This window comes from Aquarana catesbeiana, linkage group LG06 (genome assembly GCF_042186555.1).
Source record: "Aquarana catesbeiana isolate 2022-GZ linkage group LG06, ASM4218655v1, whole genome shotgun sequence".
NCBI lineage: Eukaryota > Metazoa > Chordata > Amphibia > Anura > Ranidae > Aquarana > Aquarana catesbeiana.
In genome coordinates, this window is record NC_133329.1 from 200,911,248 (window position 1) to 200,931,495 (window position 20,248).

Sequence of the window (20,248 nt, forward strand, 5' to 3'; positions counted from 1 at the left end):
GAAGCCATTTTCTATGCGGGGGAGGGGGGGGTCGATCCCGAGCCGTGCTGCCGTGTCCATAAACAGACAGTGCAGCTTGGCCTAGCCCTCCACGTCAAAGGATTTAACAGTGGGAGCCTTTGCTTCAGCAAAGCCGGTTAGACCATAAGTTGAGAGGAGAGAGAGCCATTACAGAAGGGCACTGAATTGAGTGAAAACCAAGTATATGGGGTGGTGGGAGGCAATACCTTTACATAAACATTTTTTTATCTTATTGCAAGGAATGTATTAAGGTAAAAAAATGTTACAGAACCACTTTAAGAGCACAGATAAAGCTCCAGACCGTGGTGAACTGAGGGATCTGTTCGGATGGAGGTAGGGTCTTGAACCATGGGCAAGGCTTTGGCAGATAGCTATGGTAACTGCAGGTTGCATAGAGGAGCCTGCCAAATAATCAGGGTCTTAAAGAGGACTTTTTAACCTCTTGTCTACTGGATCCATAAACGTAGGCCTATCTTCTGAATTGACCAATATGTCTTGAGACAAATGGATGGGTCACCCACAAGGACAGACCATTTCTGTAGGAAACCATCCTCAATAGGATATTGATGAGCAAAACTCTTAGGAGGAGCAAATAGCTATTCAGAGTGAGGCTTGTCATCATACAAGACATGCTCCTAGAGTTTGTTGCCTAGGAAGGTCTTAGGCATGCTTTGGCAATGTTAGGAAGATTATGGTGGAGACCTTGGAATGAAAAAACTCGGGCTGCTCAAACGTTAAACAAAAGTGCATTGCAGCAATAAGGGAGACTTCAGTTCTGATGACACCTTAACCGAAGATGTCACATCCTGATCCATTTATTCAGAATAAACTGATTTTTTTGATCTCTCTACCTCCTCCTCAGGCAGCACTATCAGTCACAACAGCAAAGTCAGAGACCTACTCAGGATGGGAGACTGAAAGCCACCCCTGCAATCTACAGCTTCCAAAAGTAAAGATTTTTTCCATAAACATTACACATGGAAAAAAAACCCTCTTGTGATTGGTAAGAGAAAGTGTGTGCAGCCAAAATGGCCAGCGGAGGAAAGCAGATAACCAGACTGGGAAATTTGTTCGGACATTGGGTTCTAGGGGCTCTTGGATAGAGACCAAAAAACATCCTGCCCCCTCAACCGTAGCTGTGAGCAAAGTCTGAGCTAGCAGGCCCATCTGACCCTTTGCCCTTATGATCTCCCATATGTACAGTAGTGCCAAATGTTCCCTCAAGGGATACTCGCAATCTTTGCTGTTGAGAAGGAACAACGAAGCCTGCTGCACCCAGTGAGCCACCAGAGAGCACTGTGCTGTAAAAGGAACCGGGTGACTAGGTGCCAACCAAGAGAAGATGCTAAAAAATGCAAAATAGTGTGTACAAGCGCAGCAAATCCTCAAACTGAGGCTATGCAAGCACAGTAACTGCAATGCAACAGAGGCTAGAAAAAAAATATGATGACAATTTTTAAAGGCCAGCACACCCGCTCCATAGTAACATTTAAAAACTTGCAGTCTGTGCTCCACTACTGCTATATGGCCTCTCTGCGCCAGCATAATGCGTTAGAAAAAGGGAGCAAGCCCTATTAAAAAAAAAAAAAAATACCACAGTAGAGGTTTTCTTCCTCAGAGCAGAATGTATAGGCATCAACCCCATCCTAGCGTCTTCCTTCACCATAAAGTCACACAAAGAGCATCTGCATGAAATTGTTTTCAAGCAAAAGGGTTCCACCGCCGGCATATTACGGCCTTGAACCAGTATAACACACTGGCCAACTTTGTACAATGCACCACATGCCAAAGATCCCAGCAGAATGCATCCACGCATTATTTAGTGCCCGAATAGACATTACAGTCTGCCCACACATCTTCCCCAAGTGGTGACTGGCTGTGGTCCCCCTGAGCTGAGGAGTCAACTGATTGGGAAGCTGCACAAGTAAGCAGAAGTGGCTATGATGCAGCCAGGAAGCTTGATAGAAGAATCCTGAGGAAAAAAACTTCAGCGTCAGAGATGTAAGCTAAGATATACAGTACTTGCTGGGAGCAAGAGGTGTTCTATAGGGATGTTGCTGCTAGTAATGCACCGAAAATTTCATTTGCCGAAAATAAAGCATTTCAGCATTGTGCCTGAAAGGAAAAATAGTGCAGATAACGGCTGCCGAAAACAGCCGCGATTTTACCATGCTAATGGTGTTTTTCATAGGTCATGTGACTTAAAAAAAAAATGCATTAAAAACTAGGGATGCATCGATACCGATATTGGGCATTTGAGTGAGTATCAGTACTCGCCTAAATGCTCCCAATACCGATACTTCCAGATCGATGGACGTTCTCGTTGGTTGCCCACGCAGTACTGTCTCCACAGTGAAGCACTTCTACCCGCTCCTGGCATTTCTCCCGGCCAGCAGTGACAAGCCCTGATGGCAGCGGTCATTTCCGAGTGCGCTGGCCGTTGCAGGCTCTATCGACCTGGCATCCATTTGGCTCAACGCCCGTCCTCAGGAGATCCAGGGTTAGAGTCAGCCGTTCATGCCACCACTACGGAACTCATGAGGCAGTGCCTTACTGGCACACTACCATCTCCCTGCATGGGCTTGTGATCGATTTATCTAATGCCATCTGTCTGTTCCCTTTTCCAATAAATGATTGCTGCTTTGAACTTCTAATCTGTCTCTACCTACTTATTAGAACAGCGCTCCCTCTGCTGAATTTTGCGAGTTCTAAACTGCCCACTAGATGGCGCTTCTATTCACACATGGAAATTGAATGCGATTGTTTGCCGTGAGATTTGCGCCAATTTTTTGGGGACTGGCACAAATCGCACTGCAATGTATTGGTACTCGGTATCGGCACCTGTACTCTCCAATATAAACCAATATCTGTGCAACCCTATTAAAAACTCAACATGGGTGCATGCTTGATGCGTTCTTGCTCCATTTTCAATGCATTTCAATGGGGAGCTGCATTTTTGTTGTTTTTTTTAACACCGCTTCAAAAAGATGCCGATAATGGCTGAAAATAAATTCATACTTAAATTCAGGATATTAAATTAAAAATTTGAATATAATACATTTATAAAAATATATATTTAAAAAAAAAAAAAAACATCATCAATTTCGGTTAAGTGCAGCCTGAATTTTCAGTTTCTGTACCAGAATTTTCATTTCGGTGCACCACTAGTTTCTGCAGCTGTCTTTCTTTGCCACTGTTCAATCACCTGAAGGTAGCTGCACCTAACCTATGGTTATGACTAGGATCCTGTGTCCTGTACTGTGAAAATGCTTCTGCTTACCGAGTAAGAGATTTTGATGCATTTTGTCCTGGCTTAAATCACTGAAATCAAGCTGGAAATATTACAGTACATTACAATTCATAATGACCTCCCTGGAGGATTTCTGACAACTCAGTATTTACCTCTTTACAATTAGAACCAACAGACGGCAATTTGCTGGACTGTATGACCACCTCATTCTGAGCTTGCAGTGCAGATTTTATACGCCTTCCAAGTCTCTTTATGCTTCTCTGTTAAAAAAAAAATAGAAATAAATTAAAAAAAAAAAAAACACAATATAAAAAGCATGCATTTGTATGGTATACAGGTGACTACATAATCACTAGATCGGTTCAGATTTTACTAGGAAGAGTATTCCAATACTTCTCATATTAAATGAAAATGCTAATACAAATGTAAAAACCAACTCAACTACATCATAACTGGGAAGTACATAAAACATGTAGATCAGGCAATACAAATCTAACTTTATCATGGCCCATGAGTGCACAGAAAACGTAGAGGAACTGCAGTCTGCTCACATAATTTGTAATAAAAACATCTTTGCCATTCTGAATCTTCCCTCCAACCACACTGCTTATTTTATATATACTGTGATTCTATACTTGCCAAATATTCTGCAGAAATCTCCCTCCACCAAGTCTGGTTGCACCTATTTAAACTGTGGGCAGCTGAAGCTGCTGCCTGTTCACTTCCTGGATTTACAGAGATACACACCTCCAGCTCTGCAGCTTTCACTGGCCCTCTAATGACTCATCCCCCTCCCTTCCTGGCACGAGAGAAAGAGAAAGAAAGAGAAAGATGGCATAAGCCTAGGCTAATGACCAGACAAGAAAGAGGAAGTGGGCTGTATAAGGTATTTACTGGCATAAAAAAACTGGATTTTTTTCCACTCACCGTAAAATCCCTTTCCACTGACGGACACAGCACTTCCAATTTTGACCTCAGGGTTATATCACCACCTTCAGGAGTAGGACTAGGCAGAAATAAAAATAAAAACAAGCACAGCACCGCCTAGGGGCGGTCCTTACTGGTGGAAACCCCCCATTCAGCCTCGCACAAAGATTTAAACCTTCCAGGTGCGGTGATAAATCTTCAGTGAAGTGGACTTACGGGCATTCAACATAGTGGGAACCACAGAAGCCGGCAACCCCCGGTCTCTCAGCACCTGGCTTTCAATAGCTAGGCCGTTAAAGCCAAAGACGGTAAAGCAGGGTGGAATATTGGACCCCGAGACAGAAAGTCCTCCAGCACCAGCAGCCACCAGGGAACGTCCACCACCATCCGTACCACGGACACCGAGGCCAATCCAGAGCGATTCGAATTACCAGAATTCCCTCAGCCTCTACCCTGCGCAGCAGACTAGGAAGGAGCTTGAGAGGAGGGAAGGCATAAATGAGCCGATAATGTCCCCATGACGCCACCAGCGCATCTGACGCATCCGCCAAGGGATCCCTTGTTCTGGCCACAAATCTCTGCACCTTCCGATTGAGTCGAGAGGCCAGAAGATCCACGTCCGGTGTGCTCCACCGCAGGCACACTTTCGGATGCAGCGACCACTCCCCCTGATCCAGCAACTGACGGCTGAGTTAGTCCGCTTGCCAGTTTTCTACGCCCAGAATGTAAACGGCTGAAAGAGCCGGCACGTGAAGCTCTGCCCACTGCAGAATGAGAGAGAGACCTCCAGCGCCACTGCTGAGCTCCTCGTCCCCCCCGGTGGTTGACGTAAGCCACTGCCGGGGTATTGTCCGACTGGATACTGACCGGACGACTGCGCAGCAGCTGCGTCCAAATGGAGAGGCATAACCTGATCGCACGCAACTCCAGAACGTTGATCGATAGGCGAAACTCCTCCGGCGTCCAGCGGCCCTGGACCGAACAAAGGCCCAGAACTCCCCCCCCCAGCCAGTCAGGCTGGCATCTGTCATGATCACCGTCTAATGGAGAGGGGGAAACGACTTCCCAGGCCGTAGAGCCGGGGACCGTAGCCACCAAAGAAGCGAGGCCCTGGTCAGACGGCCCACACGTATTTGACAATCCAGAAATGCCAGGGATTTGTCCCATTTGGATAAGATCTCCCTCTGCAAGACCCGAGTGTGAAACTGAGCATACAGAACCGCCTCGAAGCGTGGCTTGGCGAGCGACCGAGATAGCTGCACACTGACGGAGCTCCGGGATAAGACACAGCCGACTGCTTTTTAACCTGACTGCTCGGATCGTGAGATGGGCAGACTGATGCACCAGACTCCCCACAATAAAACACGCCGTTCGGCAGCAGCGTCCTTCTCAGCAAGAAGCATATCAGAGCTTCTGAAAGCAACAACTACGGCCCGCGGCAACGTGGCGGGACACAAGATGGTGCGGTCACTGCAGGAGGAGGAGGAGGATTTCAGCGAGGACTCGCAGTCCGCCATGGAAGGACAAGGTAGGAGCAGAACACGCTCCAACAAGCCTCTCACTTACGCAGATATGTCTGGCTTTGCTGCAGACATAAGAGCGACATTCTCTGCAGCTATTACAGACTTAAAATCAAATATATTAGTACTATCTGATAAGATGGAAGCGGTAGAGGAACAGGGGAAACAGAGACAAAGCGCTGCATAGACTAGACAAGATTGCTGACAGACATGTTTCACACTTTATTGAAATGAATCGCCATCTTGAAGATCTTGATAACCGTGGTCGCAGACACAATATCAGGGTGAGGGGGATCCCTGAAACTGTAGACAACGAGCAGATAATGCCCGCACTCAGGAGATTGTTTAACAGCCTATTAGAAAGACAAGAGGACTCTGAAATAGAGTTTGTCAGGGCACACAGAGCGCTTAGAGCCAGAGGACCAGACACCGCTCCCCCAAGAGACATAATCTGCTGCTTACAAAGTTTTCTCCTCAAGGAGGATATCATGAGAAAAGCAAGGAGAAATGAACACATCATATTCAACGGCGCACACATCATGCTGTACCAAGATCTCTCACAGATTACATTAAAGAACAGAAGGGCACTCCGCCCCCTCCTGGACAAACTCAGAGAGAAAGACATCAGATACACGTGGCGCTTTCCGTTCGCCTTAGTAGTGAATGTCACAGGAAAACAGCTAGTGCTGCGTACACCAGAGGATCTACCGGATTTCTGCACAGCATTGGATATGGAAGTGCTGGACTTGCTGGAATGGTATCAGGAGTTTGCCCTACCACCTCATATTAAAAACCCGCATGGGTCGCCATTCTCTACCCCTGACAAACAACAGAACAAAAGAATGAAACAAGGATGGGGAGGAGGAACACCGAGGGGGACCCCAGTCTCATGTCCAACACCCTCAAGATCCCACATATCTGACTGATTAAGCGAACAATAAGTCCATTAAGTTGCAACCCTTCTCTACGGGCCTTCAGGCTGTGATTTAAGTTTAAAGTTGTCTACCTTCAACACCCCCTTTTTTCTTTCTTTTTTGTGCTCCCTTTTTCCTTTTTTTTCTGCTCTAGCAAGGTCTACATATGCGATGAGCAGCTGCAACTACCTTTTTACAAGAGTCAAGGGAACACTATGCCAAGTTGGATTTGTTTACTTTGGGTTGACTTATTACTCATCAGGCTAGTTGAAGCCGAGCTGCCTACTCAGCAATCCCATTTCAGAGGGGTTTGGAAGGCGGTGAGCTGCTGGGAGCAGAATGCCAGATGGCATATCCCACAAAGGCTACAAATAACTCCAAGATCCTGAAACACGGAACATGAAGCTCACGCGTTTTCTACTAGTATATGATCCGAACCTGCGGTGAAGCCACATACGCTCACTTAGAGCACCGTCAATCAACAGGACTTTTCCACTTCAGTGGAGAGAAGTGGAAGAGGGCATTTAAATAGAGTTGACATCTCACTAGATCCAAGTTAAAAGTTGCCTTTTAGAGGCTGTGTCTTTGTCGTTATCCGTCACAGTTATAACAACAAATAACTAACCTTTTTTTTAGTATACAGGTTGTTTTATAGTCCTGGTCGCAGACTTATCACGTCACCCCAAAGTATATCTGAGCTGAGACCCCTCGACTCAGATATACTACTTAAAAACTCTGGTCCAGTTTATGAACTGACTAGGGTGTGATACAATTAATCTACGTACAATAGAATTGATTCCTATTGTTGAATATTCTGTTGTACTAACGTTTTTCTTCTCTTCTTTCTCCCCTTTTTTAGACTTATTTTTTTTTTTGGTAACTACCTATATCCCCCCTATTCCACTTACCCTTTTTGTTTTTTAAGGAGTGTGGTGGAGGCTGGTCGTCTAACCTTTCCAGTGCTGGTTGTAAGTTTTATCAGCTGGAACCACCTAACTAATCCTACAGATGGCTTACTCACTGTTGGGTAAACACCCAAAGGTGATCTCTCACAATATCAGAGGACTGAACATACCAGAAAAAAGTACTTCGCTCCTCAGAGAACTAAAGCGGGGTAAGCCACACTTTGTCCTTTTGCAGGAGACCCACTTTAGGACAGGGCACATTCCAAAAATTACGAACGCGTTCTTCCCAACTGCATATCATGCAACTAATGACCAGGCCAAGACTAAAGGAGTAACGACTCTTGTGAGTAAGGAGGCACCTTTCACTCTTAGTGAAAGCCTTAGTGACCCGGAGGGAAGATACATATTTATTAAAAGGTACATACCATGACAGACCGATCACGATAGCCAACGTCTACTTCCCTAACACAGCACAAGTGGCCTTCTGTCAAAAGATAGTTCGGGTACTTATGGGCTTCGCAACTTATACTTATAATACTTATAATGGGAGGAGACTTCAACATACCACTGAACCCGGCAGTTGATTCCTCTTCAGGGAAATCCTGCATTAAATATAACACACTAAAAAAAAACAAAACACTCCTCAGCTCCCTACAATTAATAGACACATGGAGATATCTTCACCCAGACACCAGAGACTTCACGTTTCATTCAATACAACATAACAGATATTCACGCATAGACTTTTTATTTGTCACTCAAAGAGATCTACAAAATGTAACCGATGCTCAAATAGGCATCCAATCAACATCTGATCACGCCCCAATTTCCCTGACAATAGACCTAGGTCCTTTACCTCCAAGATCAACTGGATGGAGACTTAACTCCTCATTGTTGACTGACCCGGACATAACACCCAAATTGATAAAAGCGCTAACAGACTACTTTAGTACCAATGTTACACCTGATGTAGACCCTATGACTATTTGGCAGGCACATAAATGCTATATGAGAGGAGAGCTGATCAAATTGGGCTCCCAAAAGAAAAAAAGACAAGAACAAGAAATTGCGAACTTAATAAACGACATTAGAACATTAGAAAATAGCCATAAGCAATCTTTATCTTTGCAGTCAGCTACTGCACTTCTTGAAAAACGAAAGGCTCTCCAACAATTAATGGAACATAAAACCAAAAGACTTTTGTTTTTCAAGAGAGCGATTTACTACGAATCAGGAGATAAAACTGGTAGATTGCTAGCGAGGGTCCTGAGGGAAGCAAACGTGAAAAACAACATAGTAGGAATCAGGTCACAGGAGGGGAAACTAGATGTTGTCACCAAAGACATAGCCTCACATTTCCACCAATTTTATTCAGCCCTATATAACTTGCCCCCACCACACAAACCTCAATTTATACAGACTGATAGAGATTCAGCCATAAAGGACTATTTGCGCAATAGTGGGCTCCCCAAGTTAGAGGATACAGAAACCTCTCTTTTGGAAGGAGAAATAACAGAAACAGAAATAATGTCAGTCATTAAAGAACTTAAGTCAGGGAAAAGCCCGGGCCCGGACGGCTTTACGTCAATTTACCACAAATCATTCAGCACTAGCCTACTGCCACCACTGACTAGAGCTTTGAATGCCCTGTCCTCACCCAACCATGCAACAGATGATTTTTTTGTCTGCCCATATCACAGTCGTGCCTAAACAAGGAAAGGACCCAGCAGATTGCGCCAGCTACAGGCCTATCTCATTACTGAACTTAGATTTGAAAATCCTAGCAAAAGTTATAGCGAATAGACTGAGACCACTACTACACTCCTTGGTAGGTCAGGAGCAGGTAGGTTTCATGCCTGGTAGAGAGGCAAGGGACAATGTGATCAAGGCCCTTCTCTTAACACATGCAGCCCACAGAGGTGACTGCGAGGGCCTTCTCCTGTCCACGGATGCGGAGAAGGCCTTCGATAGAGTCGCATGGGACTATATGCTGGAGACCTGTAAGTTCATTGGGCTGAGACCACACATGATGAGCTGGATCTCCACTTTATATGACAAACCTTCAGCCCAATTGAAAATCAACGGCACATTGTCAGAGAGGGTCTTGATCACAAATGGCACCAGGCAAGGGTGCCCACTGTCACCGCTACTATTTATTCTTTCACTAGAGCCTTTCATCAGGAAAGTCAATCTAGACAGCTCAGTATCTGGGTTTAAAGTAGCAGGCAAGGAATATAAGATCGCAGCCTATGCCGACGACCTTCTGTTTTTTCTGACCAACCCCCACACTACAATCCCCAACTTAATGAAACAGTTCACACATTTCGGTTTTATAGCAAACCTTAAGATCAACGTTACGAAATCTGAAGCTATGAACATTTCCCTCACAACAGACAACTTAACCAAAGCCAAACAAAATTGTCCCTTCCGTTGGGAGCCAAATGCTCTTAAATACCTTGGGATTTGGTTAACCCCGAGCTTAACATATACATATGAGCGTAACTTCCCTGCCCTTCTACATAAAATAAAAACAGACTTACAAAAATGGCACTCCAAATATTTGTCTTGGTTTGGGAGATCAGCAGCTTTGAAAATGGTCATACTCCCTATATTGCTTTACCTTCTCAGAACACTGCCGATCAGAATACCACGGAAATTCTTTAAGGCATTGCAATCTACCCTGATTCAGTTTATCTGGAGACTTAAAAAACCCAGAATTAGCTTTTCTCTTAATAGGCCAAAAAACCTAGGTGGGATGGGACTACCAAATTTCTACAACTACTATCTTGCATCACATCTCACGAGAGTGATTGATTGGCACTGTCTTGAGGAAACGAAGGATTGGGTAATACTGGAGAACTCATTATATCAAACGCCATTGAAATTCGCCCCTTGGACACCGCTCAAAGCTCATCTTTCCCTCGCTAAAAAACATCCTCTGACAGGCACGACATTACACTTGTTTCACAGTATAGCTAAAAACACAGACCTAACATCCAGTATCAGCCCGCTCACACCTCTGACCGATAACCCTGACTTCCCTCCGGGCCTCAGAAATACCTGTTTACAGGCTCTAGATCTCTCACAACCTCTCATTGCAAAGACGTGTTTTCACAAAGGCCAAATTAAAGACTTTACCACACTAAAGGTTGACATCGGACTCCCAAAACTACCTCTGTGGACATACTTCCAGATCCGTAAATGACAAATATAGGAAACCCCAACTTGCTAGGGAGCTGACGGAATTAGAAGAAATCTGTTCTATCGGGTCGCAATGTGACCGGGTAACATCGGTCACGTATGCATGGCTACAAAGGACGAAAGGGACTAGAGACGACAGATTCCGCAAGGCTTGGTCTTCCGCTTTACAAATAAACATAACTGACAGACAGTGGGAGGCAGCATGCATTCTTTCTCATAGCTGTTCGATCAGCACCAAAACCCAAGAGTTATCCTACAAACTCCTGACACAATGGTATGCTACCCCTGACAAGTTAAAGAAATGGTATCCACAGGCTTCAGACACTTGCTGGAGATGTGGAGGAGAGATAGGCACCCTCCTGTATGTTTGGTGGGAATGCCCCAAAATTACAAACTACTGGAATGAAGCCAGGAAAATTGTGAGGCAAATCACGGAGACCAGGATTACACTTAATGCTGCTTGTTGTCTACTTCATATCACTAACGTCCCCATCAGACGTTACAAAAGATCTCTAACAAAACACTTACTTAATGCTGCTAAGGCACCAATACCTCTGTACTGGAAAAACGTACACCGTCCATCCATTAAAGAATGGCTAAAAAAGGTTGCCGAAACCTGTTACATGGAAGATACCCTAGCACAATCCCAGGACAAAGCCGAAAAATATCAAAAGACTTGGTCTCCGTGGTTCGCCTTTAAGGCCTCCGAAGCATATGATAAAATAATGAACCAATAGAAGTTGGCGACATAGATTAGAGAATCCTGATGACTACAGCGGTGGCGATGACCAGTCTCCACCAAATCTGATTCAATCAAATCTGATTCTGAATTCATATATGCCATTTAAGACACAAAATAATATATACCTGCTTTACTAACCATATACAACCTCCCTCTTCCCCCTTTCTTTTTTTTTTTTTTTTTCCTCTCTCTTTTTCTTTCTTTACCTCACTTCTATCCCCTTCTTTATTTTAAAAATATACATAAGTTGGAACAATCAAAGCTAACTAACGAAGCAAACAATATCTTGTATATTGAAGTTCTATAAGTGATTTAAGCTTAACAAATAAATAATATGCAATTTAGGTAAACGTTAATAATACTGTAACTTTTAAAGCGTAGGTCTATTAGTCAGATATAGATGATACCATGTTTGCAAGAATGCAGGACGAGAATTGTATACTGCTAGTATTGTACACATTGCTTTGATTTGTATTGTACTGTTTAAAACTCTTTACAATAAACTTCTTTGATGTTAAAAAAAAAAAAGAACCGCCTCGAAGGTGGATACCACGAGGCCCAGAACCCGCATGCAAAAGTGCAGCGATGACAACTTGCGGGACAGCAGCAACCGCAGTGCGGTGTGAAGGGTCTGCAGTTTGATCGGCGGATGAAAAACCTTTGCCTGTGCACAGTCCAGAATCCACCCCAAGTAGGCATTGGGTCGGGAGCAATACAGACTTCTGGAGATTCAACACCCAGCCGAACTCTTGTAAGGTCTGCATGGTGATCGCCACATCGTCTCTGTTCTGAGGCTGAAGCTGCTCTCAGAAGGAGATCTTCCAGGTAGCCCACAAACGTGATACCCCGCTGTCTCAGCAACGCCAGAACCGGAGGAAAAGGATATACAGCGCTGTGTAAATTAAAAGGTAAAGATGGCAGCCAACACAGCTATAGACCAAAAGCAATATGTGTGTGTAAAAAGTGTAGCGCTACAAAACCATGTAATTAATTTGTTAAATATAACCATTAAAGTGATATTAAACATTGTATTTGTATCATCAAATATCAACAGTGCAAAAGGTATCTCAATATACTAGAAATACAAATATATACTATATCTGAAATATATATACAAGGAAAACGTGTTGTATATAACCACAATATTACGTTGTTAAAAAAATTTTAAAAGATTAAAAAAATACCACAGTGAAAAAAGAATTAAATTAAATACAGTGCCAAAAATGACAAATCCAGTGATCAGGCACTAAACATCTTAAAAGGTAAAGTCCAGAGTATAGCTGACAAATATGTTATAAGTAACAAGGTCTATTAGTGGAGGAATGATCAAAAACACACTTGAACGGACATTCGTCAAACGCCAATACTCCAAAAGGGACCAATATAGTGAAAGAGCCACCACCAATGAACAAAGGGAGGCTTACCAGATGTCGATGACTTGTACCACCCAAGTCATAAAGGCTTTTTGATCAGCTGGCTTGAAGGGTACGCCTGGCTGGGCAGGTACAACGAATCCTAGGAACGAATCTACAGCTTAACACGACCGCTGTCAGACATCCACTTAAGAGTAATAATCCAGTGGGAGCCAGATAATTAAATTTCAGGAGAGCCAACTTTATCAAACTGTGCTATATACTTCATGACATTAAATAGGGAGGATATTCTTCTCATCCAGCATCCTTTAACCCAATTCCTGTGAGTTCAGGGCCCTGGGGGGCATTGATAGGAGCCCTGCACTCACAGTACAATGATCAGCGGAGGGTGCTGCTCTTTTCTGCATCAATGACATTCACCCACCAAGAGAAGTTTCCAAAAGGACCCTAAATGGCCCTCCCTGGAAATGAGTGTCATCAGAAGCTTCCAATATGTAGAGTATGATTGCAGATCATATAGCAAGTAATTCCCCCACTGATCACGGCATCTGACCGCCCCTTCGTTTAAGTTGGATGCAGCGACCACCTCACACTTGCGCATGTCCGCAAGCTGCGGTCCCGAGAGAAGACCCGTGGCGCCGACGCCGGGCCAAAGGGGACCCTACCTAGCCAGGTAGAGCCAAAACCTCCTCTAATTGACACCCAGCAACCGGCAGCGCAACTGGGGGGGAGGGAGAGAGGATGAAAAATCCCCAGAACCGACCACCCCAGGGAGTACCCAGCTGCTTCAACTGTGCCCGGACTGGGCGAGCACATACTTACCCATCCAGCAGGGATCATGGGTCCCACTCCCCAGATAGATCCACCTCCCGCCTAAACGGAGTGGCTGTCGGCTACGGCGACACTGTGGCCCAGACGTCAGGTGCCTGGTCATATGTGTTCCTGCAAGACGTCTAGCTCGCCGACCGCCCCAGTGCAGAATGGGGCTTGTCGCGGTAGACCCAGTGCAAAGCTCAGGTCTGCGCACACTCGGTGGCCAGGCTGGGAAGACTACCAGGATCTATGATATCCAGCCTGTCACCAAGCCCAGCAGTTGATTGCAGATGCATCTCATGAAAACTTAAAAAGAAATAAAATAAAAACCAAAGAACCACAGGTCCCAGCAGGGAGCCAGGTCCTTCTAGACTAGGCAGAAAAAAACTGAGCTGCCTGTAGCAGAGTGGGGGGGTTACTACGAGTAAGGACCGTCCCTAGGCAGTGCTGTGGTTTTTTGTTTGTTTTTTTATTTCTGCCTAGTTCTATTTCTGAAGGTGGTGATATAACCCTAAGGTCAAGATTGGAAGTGCTATGTCCGTCAATGAACGAAAGAGAAAAAAGTTTTATTATCCAAAGTTAAAACAAGGGCCGAAGATTTAATAGATGGAAAGTTGAAAAAATGACTGAAGGTCCACTTTAAACTAAAGCCTTAAGACAAAAGATTTCAACTAAAACTGCAGCCATCAGCACAAGGGACAGTTTGCATTAACTAAGTACCATCCCTTGTGCTAATTTAAAAAAAAAAAAAAAGTTAACTAAAAACTTAATCTTTAAGCTCTAGAGAAGCTGCATTAACTAACGTACAGCAGTCAGACACATCCTGCATGTCACATTGAAATGTATCGTTTGGTCAGAATTGAGGCATTCTTTAGGTGCCATGGAAGGTCTATCACACGTAAGGATGAGGATGGTACCAACAAGCCAAATAGGTTTCAACTCACATTTTCCAGCAGGTGCAAAAGTATACCGGTTTCTATTAAAGCTTTGAAGAAAAATAATCGGATGCTCATTTTCATCACACACATACAATTTGCATTAACAGTGATCTTCACGATCCTTGCAACATGTCAGGGCTGCAAAAAAAAAGCCCAAGGACAGCAAAGATCACATCAGAAAAGCCACCAGAGAGAAAATAGACAACTTATTTTCAAATAGGATGCCTCTTGCGATGATTCACATTATGTTGGTGAAAGGCTTCATGTATATGGGACGTTGTTTAACCTCTCCTGAACTATTTAACTTGACAGCTAGAAACCGACGTCTAAAAACATCAGTTTAGCCGTGTTAAAAATAAATATATATATTATTTTTGTTAAAATGAAAAAAGTCTGTAAACTAAACGCGAGGTAACTTGCATTTAACAGCGTTTACAGGCTGTTATAGGCATTTGGCCTTTTAAATGCCTCTGAACATCCATCCTGAATGCATTTTTTTGCGTTCCAAAAATTGCTTCTAAATTCAACTGCCTAGAAACGACCCCGTGTACATGTACTAAGATAACAGAAGACAGCTCTGGGGTCAGGGGCAGCTGAAAAAAATGCCTAACTGCTCCTAAACGTCCATTTACCAGCAGCAGTGTACATAAGGCCACAATCTTCATCCTGACCCCCCCCCAACTTACCTCAGCTTCCATAATCTTCCGGTGTGACAGGAGTTAATAGAACTAAAAGGCTGTCACAGGCTCTTATCAAGGGAACCCAGCTATGCTTGCCCTTTCCACCCAGCTGCTCCGTTCATTCATAAAAGCTGTACTTCAGATTCCATGACTGGAACACAATCTATGAATATAAGAGGAGGCAGACCTGTCCTCCATTCTTTATTTTTCCATAAAGATTTTCTTTTTATTAAAGATAATGCAAGACATAACAGAGGTAATGATGCAGGGGAGCAAGGCTCCAACTAGAATGTTAACACCAGGCATAAAACCACTTATCACACAACTCAATGACTAAGTATTCGTTAACATTCTCAATTAAGCCAGATATATAGATCACCTTAAAGCATTCTTAAATTGTAAGGCTTATTTAAGTTAAGGTTTCTGCCTATCCCCTCATCTATATCATACCAAGTTGGGTCCTTTATAATTGCAGCCCGCCATCTGTGCGTCTAAGCTTCAGCGATGGGCGAACTGGGGGGCCAGCTATCAGGTCGGCCCTCCACTCCAAACCCCCGGGGGGGGGGGGAGATGAAGGGAGACAGGGAAAGACAGAGGCGGAAATAGAAGAAAGTGAAGGAGAGGGGGTGGGATGACCACCAGCTACCCTCTCCATCTACTCCTCTCAGCTCACTTTTAGCTTGTTAACGCCTCTAATATCGTCCAAATATAATTATGATATAACTTGATCACAGTTCGCACATTAACCATCATTGCTCACTAGATTTTGATATTCCTGAGAATTACGATATGTAAACCAGCCAAATCGCTGTGTATCTGGAGATCCTATCTTGGGTGGTATATATCAGCTCCTCTATCCCTGCAATGTGGTTGATGCGAGCCGCCCATTCTTTCATTGATGGAATCGAGGTGGATTTCCAGTGAACCGGTAGGCATAGCCTAGCCGTGTTTATCATATGCATAGCCACCGATTTATAGTATCTTTTCTTGGATATTTTGGAATGGTGAAGAAGGTACTGTGGTGGTGTAAATTCCAGGGGGAGCGAAGAGACTGCAGTCGCTGCATCGAGCACCTTTCTCCAGTATGGCTGAATCTGAGGGCAGAAGGTACCCCACTCTTGACCACATCAACAACGGTCGGAGACCAAGGGTATGAACTTATGAAGTAAATCCGGTATTTTATACCACCGTGTCTTAATCTTATAGCCATTTTCCTGGGTATGGACATTCAGTGATCCTTTAGGAATATATAGATGAATGGGCTCCCAACTGGCTTCCGAAATTTCAATGTTTAGGTGTGTCTCCCAAAAATCACGTTCTGTTTGCAGGGTAATACAAGAGTCCTGAAACATGGAGGCATAAAGTATAGAGATCACGTGCCTCTGCGGAGAGGGACCAGAACACAGCGACTCGAAGACAGTAGAGGTTTTTGTAAATTTTCCCCTAGACGTTGGGTTATCTAAATAGTGTTTGAGTTGCAGATATGCCCAAAAAGGAAAAGATTTGGTCAGTGAAATGGCTGCAAGCTCTGACTGAGGAACCTACCCCCGGCGAAAAAATGTGTGGCTTGCATTTCTGCATAAGGCCATTCTGCTGACAGGTAGCTCTTGGCTAACCCTGGGATAAAGTCCGGATTTCCCTTAATGGGGGTAAGGGCACACTCTTTAGCAGAAATAACATGGGCCTTGCAGGCCCTATCAAAGGCATACAGGGTTGCGTTGATGAGAGGGTGAGAATGTATGTCAGGTGGAATATGTTTTTTAGCCAGCCAAGGCACTGAACCAAGTTTGGCTCCAGCAATTAACTGCTCCAGGAGTACCCATCCCTTACACCGAGTGTGGACCCTCCAAATCCACTATCTGGGATAACTGGATAGCCCAGTGATATCTCTAAGCCAGGAAGACCTATACCACCTCCTGATTTTGGTAGCACCAGTTTCGCCCACTTAATTCGCACATCCCTGGATCCCCAAAGGAAGGTCCTACACATCTTTTTTTTTTTTTCTTTTTTTTTTTACGGCCTACAAAAAGAAGAGGGTGGCAAGCAGATTGGAATGGTCTGCATTTTATATAAAATGCGAGGGAGTACCGTCATTTTTAAGATGGATGCTCGACCGAACCAGGAGATGGTGGGCATATTCCACCTAGTGAGGTCTAGTTGTTGGTTTCTCAGTTCTGAGAAAAAGATTTTATTATACAAGTCTGTTAGCCTACTGGGTAGTTGAATGCCCAGGTAGGTGATGGCATCTGTCTTCCAGGACAAAGGGAAGTTCATCTTGCATTGTTGCACTATTTGATGAGCTTGGGTAATGTTCAGTGCAAATGATTTTAAAAAATTGATTTTCAAATTGGAGACAAGGCAGAATTGCTCTAGGACCTGCATCAAGTTTGGTAAGGACGTCAAGGGAGATGAAAGAAAAAGCAAGACATTGTCCGTGAAAGCTGCAATTTTATACTCCCGCCCACATTCTTCAATGCCCTTTATGTTCGAGTTCGCGCTGATACAGCGTAAGAGTGGTTCCAGAGTAAGGATATACAGTAAGGGAGAAAGGGGACAGACCTGTCTGGTCCCATCATGGATGGAGAAGGCCTCCGACAAGTGGCCATTGACCCGGACCCTAGCGCTTGGGTTAACATATAGTGCTTTAATAAACGCTCGGAGACAGCTCCCCAAGCCCAGTGTCTCAATAACTGCATCCATATATTCCAAGGCCACTCGGTCAAAGGCCTTCTCGGCATCCATGGACAAAAAAAAAACCCTTCACGGTGTGTGGAAGTCAGCCAATGGTGTAGGTTAAGAGCTTTGATGGTATTGTCCCTGGCTTCTCTGCCAGGCACAAAACCAACCTGGTCGAGACCCACCCAGGCAGGCACGATAGGAGGGCCGGGGCGCTAGAATCTTGGAAAAAAGCTTTACATCCACATTTAGAAGTGATATCGGTCAATAGTTTGCTACACTGGTTGGATCCTTATTCTCCTTTGGTATCACCGTGATGTATGCCTCTAGCAGGCTACTGGGGGAACCAGGAGTGCCTGCCAGAGAATTGAAGGCCTTTAGAAAGCCTGGGCCTAAGAGGTCTGCAAAGCTCTTATAGTACTGTGCTGTAAAGCCACCCGGCTATGGACTCTTGCCTGGTTTTGTGGCCTTTAAGGCTTCTTCTCATTCGTCTAATGATAAGGGGGCATCAAGAGCTTGTTGGTTTTCAACCGTTAGAGCACTAGGACTGTACTTGCGGAGAAAGTTACTTATCATATTTGACTTTTCCTCTGCTAAGGTTGGGTTATGTTCAGTCGACTGGATATTGTACAAACTCTTGTAATAATTGTGGAATTGGAGTGCTATCTCTTCATTCTTAGAGTAGCTCACCCCTGAGTTGTCTACTATGTGTACATTTTGTGTGAATCTGGCCAGGAGTCTCCCAGGCTTATTACGGTTTTCATAAAATAATTTCTGCGATAGTAACAGCCGTTTCCGTGCCCTTTTAAATAATTCCTCTAGTAATAGTGCCCGTGTGTCTGCCAGTTCGGTTGCCACTCTGACGACTAATGAAAATTTATGTACCGCTTCCAATTTAGAAATTTTAGCTGTCAGTTCCCGAATCAGGTTCTGGTGTTTCTTTTTCTTCGCAGCTAAAGCCATCAGGTTTCCCCGTACCACACACACGTGTGGGCTTCCCACTGTACCATAGGGGAGACGTCAAGTGTGTCATTGTGGCAGAAGTATTCGACAATCGTCTGTTTAATGGTGGCCAAGTCGCCAAGATCCGTGAGGAGGGATGAGTCCAATCTCCAGATCTTGGTGAATGTCTCCCTCTGGGGGAATCGCAGGGTCATGGTGATCGGATGGTGGTCCGAAATCACCATGTTTTCTATTGTTGAATTATGAAGGTAGGCCAAGTCTTTCTGGGGTATAAGCAGGTAATCTAGCTGGGAATATCCGCTATGCAGGGACGAGTAAAACATGAAGTCCTTCCATTTGAATAATGTAAATAAGTTTTATAACACTTTCATAAAATTGGAGTTTTTGGTTTTACTTTCTTTCACGTGTAATAAGTGAATGACACAGAGCACAGCACTTGAAAGAAGGTCTTTTCCCCTTGTTTCAAATTTTTTTTTTTCCCCCTCTCCTTTAACACGTATTAAGTCAACAACGTATACAGAGTACAATATTGGAAGATCTTAAATTATTTTTATAGCACTCTTATAAAACTTTTTTTTTTTTCCTCTTTTTTTAGGGTATGGGGGAGGGGGTGTAGAGGGAGCCATCCCTGTTGGCGTGTATATATAAACCAGGATATTGAATATTGTCCTCTGTCTTGGGGAGATGAGCCATGTAAATGTTTATTGTAATAAGAGAAAAATGTTTAATAAAGAATGAATTATAAAAAAAAAACATGAAGTCCTTCCCTCGTGAATTTAAGGTACGCCAGGTATCGTAGAAAGTGAGTGAGGCTAGTTGGAGCTTTGCTTATTGCAAAGAAGAGAATGGGAGTGATGAAGTACCCGTGGACGTGTCCAAAAGCGGGTTAAGGGCCATGTTGAGATCACCTCCCAAAGTAACTAATCCCGCCTTAAAAGAGGTTAGCTTCAATAGGGTGTCTTTCAAAAATGACGCTTGTTTCGAGTTCGGGCAGTATATATTCGCCAGGGTCACCGGTTTGTCCTTCCAAAGACCCTTCAGGAAGAGGAACCTGCCCTCTGGGTCAACCAACTGATCTGTTAAGCAGAATGCAAACAACTTTGCCATCAGTATTGCTACCCCTTTAGTCTTGGATTCAGCACAAGTTGCATGATATACCATGGTTGGATAGCCGGGGTATGGAAATAGTTTTAAAATGGGTTTCTTGTACAAATATAATTTGGGCTTTCTGCCTGTGTGCTTCTGCTAACAGGCTACTATGCTGTTCCGGGATATTGAGTCCCTTAGTATTCAAAGAGTAAACTTTGAGGGATAGTGGAGCTGCA

At 44.1% G+C, this 20,248-nt stretch overlaps 1 protein-coding gene across 7 annotated transcripts in view; it reads right to left on the reverse strand.

Annotated features, from left to right (window-relative positions):
* ATF7IP2 (activating transcription factor 7 interacting protein 2) overlaps positions 1-20,248 on the reverse strand; it is a 589,221-nt gene that overhangs the window by 290,611 nt on the left and 278,362 nt on the right. For all 7 annotated transcript variants that reach the window (XM_073591216.1, XM_073591215.1, XM_073591213.1 and 4 more), the window contains one exon: positions 3,424-3,531. In XM_073591216.1, the coding sequence (XP_073447317.1) occupies positions 3,424-3,531 (108 nt within the window). The remainder of the gene's footprint in view (positions 1-3,423; positions 3,532-20,248) is intronic.